General features: G+C 51.5%; 5 protein-coding genes across 5 annotated transcripts; 2 read left to right on the plus strand and 3 right to left on the minus strand.

The window, feature by feature from the left end:
* Positions 1–663: 663 nt before the first annotated feature.
* Positions 664–3,698, minus strand: VFPPC_17973 (C6 transcription factor Prf; the record flags this gene model as incomplete). The annotated part of the gene is made up of 7 exons (XM_022429640.1): positions 664–1,437; positions 1,502–1,741; positions 1,811–2,474; positions 2,533–2,802; positions 2,869–3,295; positions 3,403–3,498; positions 3,554–3,698. 7 exons carry the CDS (start codon positions 3,696–3,698, stop codon positions 664–666), a joined length of 2,616 nt encoding a protein of 871 aa, XP_022285306.1.
* Positions 3,699–5,113: 1,415 nt separating this feature from the next.
* VFPPC_05555 (hypothetical protein) lies at positions 5,114–6,154 on the plus strand (the record flags this gene model as incomplete). Its single annotated transcript, XM_022428463.1, has 2 exons — positions 5,114–5,327; positions 5,541–6,154. 2 exons carry the CDS (start codon positions 5,114–5,116, stop codon positions 6,152–6,154), a joined length of 828 nt encoding a protein of 275 aa, XP_022284262.1.
* A 1,017-nt stretch (positions 6,155–7,171) lies between these two features.
* VFPPC_16182 (hypothetical protein) lies at positions 7,172–8,472 on the minus strand (the record flags this gene model as incomplete). The annotated part of the gene is made up of 6 exons (XM_022428999.1): positions 7,172–7,335; positions 7,387–7,431; positions 7,505–7,868; positions 7,920–8,158; positions 8,230–8,303; positions 8,354–8,472. The coding sequence occupies 6 exons, from the start codon at positions 8,470–8,472 to the stop codon at positions 7,172–7,174; spliced, it is 1,005 nt and encodes a 334-aa protein (XP_022284263.1).
* A 1,156-nt stretch (positions 8,473–9,628) lies between these two features.
* On the minus strand, positions 9,629–11,350 carry VFPPC_05556 (G2/M-specific cyclin NimE; the record flags this gene model as incomplete). Its single annotated transcript, XM_018284731.1, has 4 exons — positions 9,629–9,723; positions 9,794–9,932; positions 9,996–11,216; positions 11,339–11,350. 4 exons carry the CDS (start codon positions 11,348–11,350, stop codon positions 9,629–9,631), a joined length of 1,467 nt encoding a protein of 488 aa, XP_018141564.1.
* A 1,971-nt stretch (positions 11,351–13,321) lies between these two features.
* Positions 13,322–14,583, plus strand: VFPPC_05557 (60S ribosomal protein L2; the record flags this gene model as incomplete). The annotated part of the gene is made up of 3 exons (XM_018284732.1): positions 13,322–14,282; positions 14,337–14,410; positions 14,473–14,583. 3 exons carry the CDS (start codon positions 13,322–13,324, stop codon positions 14,581–14,583), a joined length of 1,146 nt encoding a protein of 381 aa, XP_018141565.1.
* Between the last annotated feature and the right edge of the window lie 1,881 nt (positions 14,584–16,464).

A 16,464-nucleotide genomic window follows, 5' to 3' on the forward strand; every position in this document is an offset into this window, starting at 1 on the left:
CGCCAGCGGGGCGTAGTGCATCCGGGCTGCAAGGGAGGTTTTGCGGTTCAAACTGTGGTTGTTGCTGGTCTGGTGCTGCTTTTAGGTTGGACTGAGGATGTGGGTGCGGATATATGACTTTGCGGCCTGGGAAGAGAGCGGCAATGCGCACGGGCCACCATGTGATCCTGGTGGAGGGGATTAAATGAATATGCATAAAAGGTTGTGCACGAGACATGCATAATGTTCATTGCAAATCCGCTGCATGAGAACACCGTCACCAGAGAAGGAAATATTCGGCAAACTACAGAGTTAAATACTTGATAAAATAGTGACGCATATTCATTAATTTCGTTCATAACATCTTTGGTCGAGATTACAATGCTATATGTGCATGTCTCTCGGTCCATATGATACAGTTGTAATAGCCAAAATGAAAATACAGAATAGAGAGAGGTTTGTGAAGAGCACAGTTCTGAACGCCGATATCCAAACGGAGAAGGCGCGAGCTTCCCGCCTGCCATTGATTCCCATTACGCCGCCACTGGTTCCCAAAACACAACCTGGCCGGCCACATCGTTAAAATCTGAACTCTCGAATTCCCGCAAACTTCTGAATCCCGCAAAACACGTCAAGTTGCTTTTTGTTTCGTCTTATCCCTGGGCTTTACACCAGGCCACTCAATCAACCTCGCATTGCATTGTCTTGCCCCGAGTCCCATGACGACAGGTCCATGGCATCCATGGGTCCCATATTCATAAGGGCTCGGAGGACTCCCTCGCCTACCGGTGTCATATTGGGAGGCGGCGCTTGGCCATTCATCTCTGGACCCCAGTTTTGTGGTACGGCGAATCCTCCATTTTGCTGACCAGCCATGTTGTGGCCCATGGAAAATGTAAGAGATTCACCAAAGAATCCCTGGTGACTGCCAGCATCTGTCGGCGCCCCTTGGTTCATCATGTTTTGTTGAGGGGAGATTGGGCTTGGGTGGAAGCCATTTTCTTGTCCTGCGCTACCCATATTCCCAGGTGCAAGATGCGATTTTGGCTCTGATCCAGCACCACTGGAGTTTGGCGTTGGTCCATTTGACTGGCCGGCATCCGGCGAGCCTGGTCTATCATGGCCATCGCCATTTGCTTCGCCGTAACCGGAAACATGACCGCTCGTTGAGCCGTTCTTCTCGTACATGGTTCCAGAACTCGGGGTTAAGACGGGGACTGAGGTCTGGTCTGTCGCAAGCCACGTTTGTCCACCACCAAAACCACCACCAGAAGCTGCTGTTCGTCCTCCTGCGTTTTCACCCTGGCCGTCAACGAGATCTGGCCCTGTAGCTGGGTTGCCGTCATCACCCTGTGGTTTCATAAAATGGCACTCTCCTCGATAGGCCAAGATTCCCTGCACACCTTCAGGGTCGGAACAAAGCGGGCCAGCATGCTCGACCTTGCTCCCAAAATGGGGCTGAAAGAATGTTAGCTATATCATTACTGATAGCGCATGAAGGCGCCACGGAATCTCTACTTACGCTTTCTCCGCCGCGGAAGGCATTTCTCAACTTTGGAATACGCACAGCTAATGCCTCAAAGTCTACGTCAAGCTGGACCAAGAAGGACTCTGTCAACGGGTTTCGTCGTTTCAGGGCGTTCATCGCCGACAGGAGGAATCGCAATGAATCCGCTGTTTGCGTATCATCGGGTCGGCTCTTCAGATACTGAACAAAAACTCGAGCTGCCACATAAAGGCAGAAAGAGATGAATGGATTCATCTACGGGAAAACACGCAAGACTGTTAGTCGACTCAATTTTTAAGTTGCCACATCTCCGTGGAAACTCACCGATGACAGATCCATATGGGAAATTGTTCTCATAATGCTGGCAATTTCATTTGCAGCCGTAATGCAACGCACTTTGCTTTCTGAGCTGACAGAAGCCGCAAGCTTGTTCTTGTCGGCTTTAAAAATGGCAGCTTGATGCAAGCAAATGGTGGACGTGTGAATGCTCATGTTGGTGAAGATCACATTAGGACTCGACAGTCCATTTGGAAGCTTGAGATGGGAGGGAAGGCCTAGCGACGTGTTCAAGAGAATGTTGTCCATCTGTCTGTGCCGTTTCCAGAATGGACCGTTGAGGTCGTGGTCGAGGTCGTCATCATCTGGTCGGTGGAGGTGGATGAGATTGCGCCCAAAAAGACAAGCCATGAGAACAACTCCACCAAAAGACGAAAGCTTGCCGACACCTGGCGGTCCGGTGCATTCTTGTAGTGTATGCGTTTGTTCAGGTCGGCTCATGTCGAAGGCTTCATCAGTTGCTGGCATCTTGGTCATGATGTCCCGTTCATCAATCGTCATCGGCCATCCAGTACCGATGCTCGCATATCGGTCTTCACAGAAAGCCATCCAAAACGTTCGCCGTCGTTCTTCCCGCTCCGTCCAGTCCTTGGGAGGAGGAAGACATTGCTTAACGTCCAGTCCGGTACCGTCTAGCCGATGTAGGCCAATCCTGCAAAAGTGTCAGCTGGATTCCTTCATTTTACCCATGGAAGTATTGGGGTTCTCACATCTGAGCGAGGCGGACGGCCGACCCCGTGTTAATCCACGCCCGAGGAAAGTACATCATCTTCATCTCATACGCGGCCAACAGGATATGCGTTTGGCAATGTGCTACAGAAATCATGTGCTCGCCATAACCCTTCACATAATCAGCCTCAACATACTTGCGAGCTCTCTGGTAAAATAGATCTTTGAGATCTGAATATTTGTCGGTGATGGAGCAAGCCAAAGTCCACATAGCGTATCGTAAGCACACAGGTGGTCGCTGGTTTGGCGCCCTTTTTGCAACTTGTTAGTCAAAGTCTACCTGACAGACGCTGAATCAGATTGTTTAGGGCACTTACAGGTTCATGGCGGCTAGATAACGATACCGATGGATCATAGGCATGGACGGGTGGACTTTTTCGAAATACACTTGATGAAGCTCATCAATGGTTTCCTGGGGAGGCAGAGGCTCTTCGAGGCCAAGGCCAATCATTTCCCATGTGAAATTTCCACCGCCAACATTGTTCATCGGCATGCCCATGTTCGAGTTGAAGTTGAAATCTTCCATGTTACCACCAGCTTGTGGGGACTCGCCATTGAAATGCTGCCATCTATTTTCCATATCGCGGTCCGCGCCCATGCCCATGGATGGATTCGCAACGCCTAAATTCGGTGTCCCTGTTTGGGGGTTGTGTGCGCCAGGCATGGGCATATTCATACCCTTTGCGCCAGGGCTGCTGGTGGCTGGCACAGGATCTTGTGTCTTCAATAACGTCTCGACTTGTTCTAAACACAGATATTACAGTCAGTTATTTATCACTCTTGGAAGTCGCGCAAAAGCGCATCAGGGCACACGAATCTGCAGATGCAGTGACCTGGGGGAGTGGACTGACTTAATCTCTCTTCCAGTGCCTTCACGTATCCTCGCTTGGGGCCGCTTCCTTCGCTGTTCATCATAGGCACAAGAATGACCCAATCGCGAGCATGTACTACAGCTTGGGCGAACTCCATCACATTTGAGCTTGCGCTTTCGGCAAATCATACAAGCCAGCCTCTTGGGCTTTGGAACACTCGAGTTGTCGGGTGCTGTCTCTCGCATGCTGGCATTATTGTCTGCACCGGGGCTATGGCCTTGCTGGCCGTTGTTGCCATTGCTGTTAGAACCGTTATCGTCAGACGAGCCGGCCATGGTCGTGGGTGGTGGGCGTGTGTGACGTCTGGTTGAATTATCGCTTGCTTCTGTCTCCTTTCAGGGCGCCTCACTGCCTACCATGCGCCTTTCCGGCCAGAGGGGCGGTGCCTCTGTACTCCGAACAGGCGGAACAGAGTGCTGAAGAACGGACGGCCGGATCCTCCCGGACAGTGGGGATACGGCGCAGAGACGGAATATGAAGATATATCGGCGAAATGTCCACTGGAAAGACGGCCGACGGTGATGGAGGCAAAAAAGTCGCCTCTCGGTTGGGATGGGAAAAGGTGAAGTTGTCAGCCAAATGTTCGAGGATCCTGTGCTGGTTAGCATGACGCTGACCCCCAGCCGAGAGCAGCCCATACAAGATGAATCGGAGCAAGCACCAGATACATAGACAGGCAGACTGGCAAAAGCCCAGTCAAAAGCGGAGTCCTCCTCAAGTCCGACGCACCACTTTTTGGACGACCGCGGACATGGTCATGGACTCATGGTTGGGCTGGCCCCCGGCTGCCTGTCTTGTCCTGTCCTGTCCTTTCCTGTCCAGTGGGCTGGGGGACCGTGCTAGACCTTTTCTTAGCTGGGACAGCCGTTGCAACATGAACATCTTGGACTAATTACTAATGATTTGTTGTTCGCTTCAGTGGTCTGGGAGTGTCTTGGTCGTGCCTGTGTGGAACCAGCGTCTCTCAACCAAAGTACCGTCTCCAAGGGCTGAGGCGGCAGGCTTTGGCGCCGTTGCTAGACCCCCATAAGTTTAGCATCCCGGACAATTGGACTGATTTGATCTGTGCAGACTCTGCAGAGTACAGGTACGGCTCACTGGCTCACAATCCCTTGGCGAGAAGCGACGCTGACAGCATTTTGACCCAGTCGTTTTCGCATCCTGCCACGGCTGTTCGTACCGCCTACATGCAGAAGACCGCATGTTGTTCCACCCTTCGCCCATGTGCCACATGCCGCCTCCTGCAGAGAGGAATACGCCAACAGCAGGGGACAAGTTTTGTTGATCTTCCATCCCAGGACTGCTCACTGGGTCAGCCATGAAATCTCCAAGACGCTGCACCGCCCCTCCCTGCCGGTCTTGGCTTGGTTCTGGGCTACCACCCCCTTCCTGATATTGATCAGTTCATCGCTTCCTTTCAGGGAAGCCATTATGCTCGCATGGCAGCCACTGGAATCATTGATCCAGGGTTGAATGCCATGACACGTACGGTGTGCATTGCAAGCCCCCTCTAAGAATATTTCAAGCCTCGGTTTACATCTTTGAGTGATTTCGTCAGAAGGGTCATTTTGCACCTTGGTATAGTCAAAATAATACAGGCTTGATGATCGAGACTAGGGCACATATCACCTGTCTTGTCATTGTCAATGTCTGCGCCATGTTCCTTTGATTGGCCCCCGCCATACCCCATATGCTCATGCCCCAGAATGTCTGTTCACACTGGAAAGTTCCAGACGATGTTTCTCGGCATGTGAATGAAGGTGGGACATTGTATATCACCAGAGCTCTATTGGCATCGATGAGATTTAGCGGCCGTTGCATGGACCGGCTGGCCGCGGCTAATGAAGTTGAGGTCATAGGATCAGTTGACCACTGCGATACCTCGAATGAGATGCCTCTTGTATGCAGTTTGCGGAATTCATGAACAAATAACCCTCAAGCATTCTCACTAAGGCCTAGGGGTGACGAAAACGGTGTCCTAGACGCACCCGCCTCCAAGGTACCATGCAATCGAAACAGGATATTTTGGCTCTGCATATATTTGACACGAGGCCTCCCAATACTCATATATGTATATTCAAATGAAGCGTCCTTTTGCCGGGAAAAGATGCCATAAGCGGAGCATGAGATGCGAAGGCATACCAGAAGGGAAGGTGAGCGGTACTCACACACAGCCAAGCTCTTTGTCTGGGACGTGGGTTCGCGACAAGCACACCTGCCAAGTTCTTTTTGTCAACATTTACATGACATTACAGAATTGAATGAACTTTTTCTGCTACTCCTGTTTCCCTCGAGGACCTTACAGCTTCAACTACCAAAAACAAACCCTTCCTTGCCATTCACCAAGTATTACCTGAGGCGCTGTTACACGACAAGAGAGAAGCCAGGGCGCGCCCCAGCAGTTCATCGGCGCTTCGATAATCGGGGATGTTCGCCCCCTTCCCTACCCTTCGCTTCCCACAACCATGTGGGAATCCCTCAGGCCGGTTCCAAGCCCTGTGCAGCGGTGGGTTCAGCCGGTGGGTGCGCCGCTGCTTACTTTACCCAGCCTTACAGGCTACTGCGACATATCTTGCCAACGAGACAGATGCTGTCCGGAGACTCCGGGCCCTCGAAACCTGTCCAATGGGCAAAATTGAGGGTACGGGAAGGGGAGCCGGGAACGACCCATGCCAGTGCGACCCTCCATGGTGCCGGCAGTCATCTGTCACGATGGACGGATAGTCAGTGAGCAATCTTTTCAGTTCTGAGGAAGTGACAGAAGCGAGAATCAGTCTCTGCTGTTTCAGCTATTTATATCAAGTCTGCAGTGAAATCTTGGAAAGTCTGTCGATCCATGGTGTTGCATTGCTTCTGGGATCTGGGACAGCAAAGCAAATTGCTTGGTTGAGCAGGCAGCTTCTGCACACGTAGATGCTTGTCGACGGAGCGGTTTTCGGTCCTTAATCCCTAATTCCGCCCCATCCATCCATCTGATCTGCCAGTAGGATTGATAGGCGCAGGGCGAAACTCATTTGTTGGGCAGTTGTATTTTGCCAGAACACTTGCTCGCTAATCTTTGTGCCTTGAGCTGGGATGTATGTTGCATATGTCTTGAAATGAGAGCATAAGCAGTACATAAATGCACCACGTTGCGTCTGATGGGGGCACGTCGCATTATGGGTAAGGGCCAATATTGGTTGTACAAGGTCGATTGTACCCATTTTACCATCTGCGAATTGAGATATCACTTGAGCACATACTGAAACACGTAGGAGAATCTCAGTCGCGGCAATCATCAGTCCCTAATACGATGCAGTCATGCCACTATCACTGATGCAATCTATGACACAGTTTACTGCATCCATTACAACAATCAAGCACGTCCCAGATGAAGAGCAAGTTGCCTCACCACGAGGCGCAGTCTAAAAATACTCTCACTCTCGGTCCCGTCGTATCGTCATTGGTGCTGGTTGGTCAGCGGTTTGGAGTTTGCCCGGGCTGACGGCACAGTGTATGCAACTTGATTATCAGCTGGATGAATTGGGCTGCGACATGCTGCTGGCACGTGTCGGTGAGATCGGACAGCCTTCTCTGCATGGACTGACATTGAGTGCAGGGTTATTACCCACTGTGTGTGACTGATGTGTGAGATGTGTTCTTGGTGGCAGCTTAATCTGGTTCTTAGTCACTACCTCTTCAGGATACTCTAGTCTAATACAGGAACCGTATGTCCAGTCAAGCCAAGAACATGCTCGTCCAGCAGAACCTACTTCCTATCTACATCCACGCCAACTATCCGAAGAACACCGAGATCACTAAACGCCAAACAATACCGAGTCGGCGCCCACGCCACTACAGGCGACGAGCCCGCCGTCTTGAACGTGTGAACATGCTCACCAGTTTCCACATGCGACACTTCTAGCCCATTACCTATGGCTGTCAACAAGATCCAATCATGAAAACGTCAAGCGTAGCACATACCTTCATCACTCCCACCAACAACATAACTCCCATCAAACGTAAAACCTAAACAATTAGCACTCTTTCAACACACTTTCCAACCAAACATAACACGGGGAAAAAGACAAAAAAAACATACTTATACTCCTCACCGGGCCCGTCATCCTCGTCAACGTCCTCTGACAAACCCAATCCGTCGTATCCCACAACGCAATAATCGAATCAGACCCCCCCGTCGCCAAATACCTCGCCGTGGGCTGCATCTCCACCGTCAGACAAGACGACGTATGCCCATTAAGCATGTACTCCGCCTCCCCGTCCTGCGGCCAATTCAGCAACGGCTTAAAATCCGGATACGACAAGATGCGGATGCGGCCCTCCGACGTAGTCAGGAATATCTTGGTGCCGCTGAAGCAGAATGCAATCTGGTTAGTCTGCATGTCCTGCTGGTGCGACGACAGGGGCGTTGACTGTCGCGGCGAAAGAACGTAGATGTTGTCCGCCTGCGGCTATTAGTCTTTCTTTCTTCTGTAAATTTCTCGCATGCCACGTACCTTGTTCCCTACAATCAACGTCTCCCCGTCTGGCGCCCATATCAAACTCAACGCATCGCCTAGACCTCTGACTTCGTTGAAGCATGCTTTTGTTCTGACGTCCCAGAACTTGACGACGCCGTCTGCACTCACGCTACACAGTTCCGCGTCCTTGGTCGGATTGAATGCTACTTTCTCGACAGCTGCAGCATGGCCTTTTAACTCGGTGGAGAATTTCACATGCGGCTTCTCAGGATTCCCTACCAGAATTAGCATCTTCCCAAGTACATCTCCAAAACTCCTCCCTTACATCACGGGAAAGGGGACATACAAACTCGCAGCGTCTTATCCAACGACCCCGTCGCGACCAACGTCCCCAGCGGATTCCACGCAATAGCCCTCAACCTAAACCCATCAGCATGATTCTCAAAATCACAGTCCAACATCCTACATACGTGTGTGATCCGCCCCTGGTCGAATTCGGATCATTGTACGGCTGACTGCGTAGACCGCCAAAGTACGACGAAAATTTGTCCTTGGGGAGGCTCTGTCTCGCCCGTAGGACGGGTGCCATTGGAGCTTCTTTGCTATACTCTAGGTTTGGATGAGGAGTAGTCGATTGGATATGTTACTCTGTCGACTGGCAGTGGAGGCAGCGAGGATGCGCATCCAATTGACAGTGAGGGTAGGTTACGGCTTTATGAATGACACCTTTGCAGACTCGAGGTAATTTTCTTGAAATGAAGGGCTAAAGCGGTGTTGAAGACACTTGATGCTGTGATAAAGGTGAGTTGATTGGCTGAATGTGCTCTCACTGCAAAGGAAGTCGGTCTTTGATGGTGGACTCTGGTCCCCACATATACGGTCGTACAGCCAATTGAGTTACTCCACTCCAGAGCTGGTAGGTTACAACGTCGAGCTTCAAATCACAACAAACATTCACACCTTCTTGTATCAAAATAAACACATCAAGCTTTGTGGCTGCTTCTCGTACTCAACAAACACTTGTTTTTCATGCGTAGACACTCCTTCTTCATGCAATGCAATTCTCATTTCTGCTTCAAACCCTGTCTGTAATCCGATCAAAATATATGTACAAGTTTTCTTTCACAGCCTCGTCTCCAGCAAGCCATGGTTGCGATGCGGCCAGGCAGGCATGACAGACACCCTGATATCTCAAGGTCAATCAATACACAACATCCAAGCTCCGCCCAGGCCGCTTGCTCATACCCATGCTCACTGCCTCCAACTGAAAGCACAGCTTCCTGTTGAATCCGAGACTCGATTCACAGTACGTACGCCTTTCATCCCGTGCACCACACACCCAGGTCTGTGCCCATGGCGGCGACCGTCTCTAAACAGCCGACTTCAACCGTCCAATCCAAATAATCCTTGCCAATTCGCCAGTGACTCCGAGCGCCATGTGTAATACAATCAAGGTAACAAAAGCTGCATGCTGAAATACTTGCTAAAATCAAAAAGATCACGCATGCGTGCGTGCCATCCAACAGTATCGCCAACCGTACGGTCGTAGCAGAAAGGCCAATGGTCGACAGCAACCTTGCACATGTTCGTGTGTGTATATATTAAAGTCGTCAAAAAGAGGTCATGTCGTGAGCGTAATCCAACCCCGGCGGCGGTTATCCTGACTTTTGTAGGCTCATATCTAAAAGATGTGCATTGGGAGGGCAGATCAATGTTGTGTATGTGTGATAAAAGTGTTGTCCCCATCATGCTGGTGAAATGTCGTCCAACGACAGCTCAGTCTCTGTGATGCCAAACAAAGCGGCATTCTTCTTGGCCCACTGTCGAGCAAGAATAGAGGCTGCGCAAATATTGTTAGTCATTTTTTTGTCATAGAGTGAATCGGAGATTCATCGTGAACTTGTACTCACCCTTGAGGAACTTTTTGCTGGCATATTTCTTGAAGAATGCCTCGTGTACAACGGGGCGAGCAAGATAGTCAATCATCAAGTCGACGACAGGCTGAACCTCTTGCTTGTTGTATCCGGCATAGTAAGCCAGAATCTCGTCCTGTAACAAGCATTGTTAGGGCCATTGTCCACTTCCATTCAAAAATATGATGCTCATGCTTACCCATGGACCACGGTCCAGCATCATGCGTGCCAAGTACATGGCGGCCGCAGCGCAGTGGCTTGACCGGTAAGGCAAGAATCGGTAGTCGAGGAGGCTAATCTCCATGAGATATTTGCCAATAGTGCGAGACTGGATGTCATAGTTGTCCGCCTTCGACACGCGGCGGAGGAAGTTCATGGGGTTGGGATAGCTCAGGTCATAGTTGAGCGTGCTAAGGAGGAACCGCTCTGCGGACAGAATCTCGGCTTCACTGAAGCCATTGTCGGTAATGCGCTTAAAGTTCTCCACATGAGGTGACAGAACCTCCTCGTACTTGGACGCAATGAACATGGCGGTGATGCCAACAAGCTGGAGACGGTCGAGCTGAACAACCTTTTCGGAGAGGAAGCGGTCAATGATGTTGACAGCGAGGAAGAGGGTCTCCGGTAACAGATGGAATCTTGTGTGAACCTCGATGAGCCAGTCAATGAGAATACCACGCGTTTTCCACTCGAGGTCGTCCTGGTGTTCCATGTACTGAGGGTTGGGAACCGAGCGGCATTCAAGGTCTCTCAGATACTCAAAAATCTCCGTGGCATATTCAGCAACCATGAGAGGGTCATCCCAGTCATCCTCTTCGATCAGGTCGACACCATCTGGCGGTGGTACTCTGACGTCTTCTTCGTCATCGTGCTTGATGTCTTTCAAGTCGGACACGGGGACGCGATTTTCGTCGCGCATCTGCGCCCCCAACTTTTGCGTATGCACCTTCTTCCGTACAGGCTGAGATTCTTCGACAGCGACGTCATCTGCCTCCTTGCCGGCGGCGGACGCGACTTTTCTCTTCGGGCCAGCGCCAATGGTACCAGAGCCACCACGTCTGGGTTCGGCCTTGTTCAATTCCTTGGCGCTGAGAGCACTGCGGGCAGTGGTGGTTCGGGTAGTGCTCTTCTGGATACCACCAGGATGGGAAGCCTTGGAGATGAGTCCAACCTTGCCACCGGCCTTCTTTCCCTCAACAGCTTCCGACTTGTTGACGTTGCTGACATCGCCGAGAGCAGCACGTTTCCTTTGAACGCCAGCATTGCCGAGACTGGCAGCCGACTTCTTCGGCTGTAAAGCACCCTTTGCTGGCATGGCGAGTTCGTCCACGTTGAGAGCGGCGGCCTTGGCTCGTGTAAGACGCGTCGAGCTGTTCTCGTCGTTCTCGTTGGATACGAGACGTTGACGAGCAGTACGAGTCTAGATGGACGCAACGAGTTTGCGTGTCAGCAAGTCTGAACACGTGCCGACCAAGAAGGAACACGCCAAAAAAGCTTCCCAATCAAGTCCAGCTAGGAACACGTGTGGTGGCGGCAACTTACACCAGGAGGCATATTACAGTCTAGTATAGATACTAGATGCTATATATGAGAGCCAGAGGCGGTACTGTAGAGCGAAAGAAGAGAGAAACTTGTCAGCCGTCAACGCGTCGAAAAAAGGATCAAAGAGAGGCAGAGTTGAGAAGAGTTGGGGGAGCATGGAAGAAAAGTAGCTCGACGCTGAGACAGTTTGAATGAGAGAGGAATTTTGTCGGTTGCCCTACCTCTGGTTCAGAGACAGACGAATGAATGTCCAACACAACACCGCGATTGGAATGTTTGATCGGGATATATGCAGCCCAAAACTAGTTAAACGTATTAGGGGAGCTGCCCGATGATGGCTAACGGCGCGATTAACGTGTAAAAAAAGATGGAGAGGGACAAGATAACAGGAAGGACCGGGCAGCAGTCGAGGTGTTTATGTTGAAGAAGACGGTCGTGAGGGCAGACGAGAAGTGTTTTGAGGAGCGGAGCAGAGCAGAGCAGCAGCAAGCAGGGGAGGAAGACGTGAGGTGAGAAAGTGGAGCCAGTCGCGGATGGAAAAAGGTACGTACCTTGACTTGAACCGGGACATGGACCTCGACCTGTCTTGATGCGGCGCGGCGTGGCTCGCGATTTTTGGTTGCCCAGGCAGGGAATCTACTTTTTGAGACTGTGCATTGATGTAACAAGAGAGACACACACAAAAAAAGGGAAGAATTGACTGGATGAATGGACACCTGTGATTGAGCTCCAAAGACGGGCTGGGCCGGAATAGTCAGCAGCAAGCACTGTGTTTTTATTCGCGAGCTGTGATGTCCAGTCCGTCTGTGTCTGTGTCTGTGTCTGTCTTTCTGGTCCGTGTTTGTGCCACCAAAGCCGTTGCTGCAGGCAATGGATGGATATGATGGATACTTGAGTACTCCGTATATCTGGGCCAGACTCGTTTGTGCAATCCAAGGGATGAATTTATCTGTGAACTTGCACTACTACGCAGTATCTGGTTACACAATCGCAGTGCAGCCGATTGAGGTTTGAGTTTTATTGTAGAGATTAAATCAGCAAGGGACATATCGCGGCCAAACAATGAGAAAAAAGCAAGGCCAGACTGACGAGTTTGTATCTGCATCTGTAGCATGATGCTGCCACGCACAGCTGCATATCTACACACACACATGTTACAGGCTAACCACGGAGTACCTACCCAGGTCATGCCCAGTATTTCAGCTTCACCCAAATCATACCGTGTCATCGGGATGATGCCAAACAACGTTGACTGGCTCGCCAAGGTACCTCTACAAGCTTGTACAAGCTCACAGTCGGCGACTCACAACGCGACGACTGGAGCTTTCGCGGGTCTGAATACCAGGTACGTACCAGCTCTAGCTCCAGCACTAGCCGAAATCCCTGTGTCAACAGTGGCAACCGCGGGGCAACGGCCCGTTGATTGGAGAAAGCGCCGCGGCTCATCTCGCGCCGGTGCACAAGCCCTTGTGGCTAGTCGCGCGAGCTTGCACGACGCGGCGTCCCGCTGATGTGGCTCCAGCTGTGGCACGAACTGTGGCTCACCACCTCCGCTTGTGTGGCTTGGCACTTCCTTGCCGTCTCTCGGCAAAACGTTCTGCAGCTTTCCGATGGAAATTTCAATGTGGCCGACCACACTCACGACTGGCTGGTGGGCAAAGTGCAAATCAACTGGCCGTCAGTCCACCAAGCTGGTGATCCCTCTTTTTTCGACGTCGCCTTTCCGGACATCAAGGCGTCAACGGCCAGGTTCAAGCATTGGCTGTGACTTGGGTCTCTGAACAGGACCACGTCCAATCCTGCTGCTTGGCCAATGCCTGGCACTGGGGCAGCTATTTAACTCTTAACCTTGGCAACGAACTCGGAGCTCCTTTTCCGTGCCTCGACAATCATCAACTTCAAACGCTATCCTCCACAATCCATTGAAGCTCAAAACACGGCAAAGATCGAAAAAAGGCAACTGTTCCTTCACCCTGAATCAACATGTTTCCCCAAAGATTACCGCTCTCCGCGGTCACCAGGAGTTTACAGCGGCTGACGTTCAGCCAAACCGCTGTGCGTGGTTATGCGACACCCAAATCCAAAACCAGCCCCGACAGCAGCGGACTCTCCAGCCAGTCTCTTATGAACACAGCCGAAACCCAGGGCTCACAATCCGTCAAGCTGCGCACGTATAAGCCCCGAACCCCCGGTGTACGACACTTGAGACGCCCCATGAACGAGCACCTCTGGAAAGGCCGGCCATTCTTACCATTGACATACCCCAAGAAGGGCCAGGGCAAAGGTGGACGTAACGCACATGGACGCATCACCGTACGACACCGCGGCGGTGGTGCCAAGCGAAGAATACGAACAGTCGACTTTGAGCGATGGCGGCCAGGTCCCCATCTGGTAGACCGAATTGAGTACGATCCCGGACGAAGCGCACACATTGCCTTGGTCACGGAGCAGGCTACGGGACAGAAGTCATACATCCTGGCTGCTGAGGGTCTTCGAAGCGGCGACATTGTGCACAGCTATCGATCAGGCATTCCGCAGGATCTTCTGGACAGCATGGGCGGCATCATTGATCCTGGTATTCTTGCTGCTCGAACGGCATTCCGCGGCAACTGTCTGCCCATGCACATGGTTCCTGTTGGGACGGAAGTCTTTGCCGTTGGCTCGGCTGCGAAGCGTGGCGCCGTGTTTTGTCGCAGCGCCGGAACGTCCGCCACGGTGGTGAACAAGAATGAGGAGACGAAAGATGATGGCACCAAGATCATGACGGGCAAGTATGTCGAGGTGCGTCTCCAGAGTGGTGAGGTCCGCCGGGTCAGCAAGAATGCGTGTGCTACGGTTGGTGTTGCCAGCAATGTCCACCACCACTACCGACAGCTTGGAAAGGCAGGACGAAGCCGGTGGTTGAATATTCGGCCGACGGTTCGTGGTGTGGCCATGAACAAGGGTAAGTCATATGTGCATACATCACGAGGCAATGATGGAAGCTGACGAGGAGTAGTTGACCATCCTCACGGTGGTGGCCGAGGTAAATCGAAGAGTAACCGCAACCCGGTTACACCTTGGGGTAGACCCGTAAGTACTACCAATACAGATTTTTGTCTTCAAAGTGTAACGGATGTTAACGCCTTTAACAGACCAAGAGTGGTTACAAGACTCGCCGTACGCACAACATCAACAAATGGGTTGTCACCCCTCGACCCCGTAACCACGGCAAGAGACGAGACAAGCGGTCGTCCAAGGAATAAGAGCGTTATGGGTTGTGAGAGCAACAAGGGTTGCGTTTGGGTGGAAATGCACAGTGTTGTAAAACAAGGCGGAGCATAGAACTGTGTATACTACGATGTGTCATTGTACTGTACTATATAGACGATGTAGATGAGGCTAGCAAGACGAGCATTGGTGGAGGTGGTTCGTCTCTGTTCAATAAGACTATTATCAAAGCTAATAATTTGTCTGGTGGGTGTATTATATCCTCTGGATAGTACTCACCGGAGCGCGAAGTCCTGTGGTCGCAAATATCAAGCCCCCAGCTGGCTTCAACGACACAGCCTCCGGGGCTGTCAACAAGCAAGGTGACATGTCAAGTAATGTCAAGTAATATCCAACCAGACCAGATGGCTTGGGCGTGCCACCGGAAATGTGCCGTTAATTCGGCACTGGCAATCATGCTTACCAGGCACTCAACATGGCTGAGCACGCAGTCCGCCAACAACGCCCATACGCCAAAGTAAACCTCATACATTCCCGGTTATCAACGACAAAACTCTCGGTCCATGTCCGAAATTCCATCATTAAGCACCGTCAATTCACGCCAACCCGTCAAACCGTCAAACCGGCCACCACAACGCACCGCCAACGGCCGCACTCAGCACCACGCAGCTAAGCCCAGCCCAGCGCAACAACACACCGCATTCAACCAAGGCAGTGCACGCATGGCGCTGACACGTAAAATCCCCCAAATGAACCTCACCGTCAGACCACGTCGACAGCAATAAATCTGCTGTGCCCTTCAGCAACCACCCAACATCAATCTACAGCTACACTGCCAAGCTGCAGCCAATTCGCAAGCGCCAAACCTCAAACCTACTGCACCCTCTGAGCCTAAAACAGCAAAAAAGGAGCAAAGCGGTTCCCTTGACATACCCTGGCCCAGCGCCTCGCACGCCTTGGCGCCACAGACTGCGCCGCTGAGCAAATCAGCTTTCATTTCAGGTGTGTTAGCTTCGTCGGCAGCCTGAGAAGGTGTGGCAGGTTATTCTGGTCAGGGCATCTTGACACATGATGGATTTCCGTATCTGTATTTTGGCGCTGGGTGCTTGGCGAGGAACTTGAAACGACACTGAAAGGTGCGTAGAGTGATGAAGCACCGCAGCTTAGGAAGAATGAGAGGAAATTCTTACTAATGGGGTTCTTCGTATGGGCTTAGGGACCTAGGTAGGTTGGTATCCGAAATAGATGGTGCAAAATGAAAGAAGCTGGCCACGAAAGCCTTGAGCCTTCAGGTGAGACACCACCAGTGCAGTGCAATAGGTGCTCCGTTACTGGATGGACGTCCGTGAGAGGGCAACTGAGAGAAACTTGACATGACGTCTTTTAACCTGATAGGTGAATGCAACATCACTGCGCCCCTGTCCTGTCGGCTGTGGAAAGCCAATCTGCGCCTCGCTGTCGTAGTGGATGAGATTCCACATCTCATTACTCCGTACTCCTGAGTCTTGTGTCCTGACGGTGCATGTCGGAGCAGAGTCAAGTCAAATCGAGTACAATAGAGAAGCATCCGCCGGTGAGCAACGTGAATCAAGACAAAGCGGCAAAGAACGGAAACGAAACGACCAGTCTTGCAACATGACTACTGCGCACAAAGTAAAGGGCAGAGCTTTTTCAACGTCATCAGGAAATGACCATCACATTGCAAGATGGCTTTGCCGTGGATCCCTTGTTTCAGAGGGGGAAGCAAATCGGGGTGTTACAAGCTGGCAGACTGGACCCCGATTAGCCATCATTTAGCGCGTGAAATGAAGGCTACATGTCAATCGAACCAGGGGACATTGAAGACTGGCACGGAGTACGGAGAGATGCCGAAGGCTTAAAATGTCAACTGGTCTGGTGTCGTGGAATTATTGCGT

The sequence above is a fragment of the Pochonia chlamydosporia genome, chromosome 5 (genome assembly GCF_001653235.2).
Source record: "Pochonia chlamydosporia 170 chromosome 5, whole genome shotgun sequence".
NCBI lineage: Eukaryota > Fungi > Ascomycota > Sordariomycetes > Hypocreales > Clavicipitaceae > Pochonia > Pochonia chlamydosporia.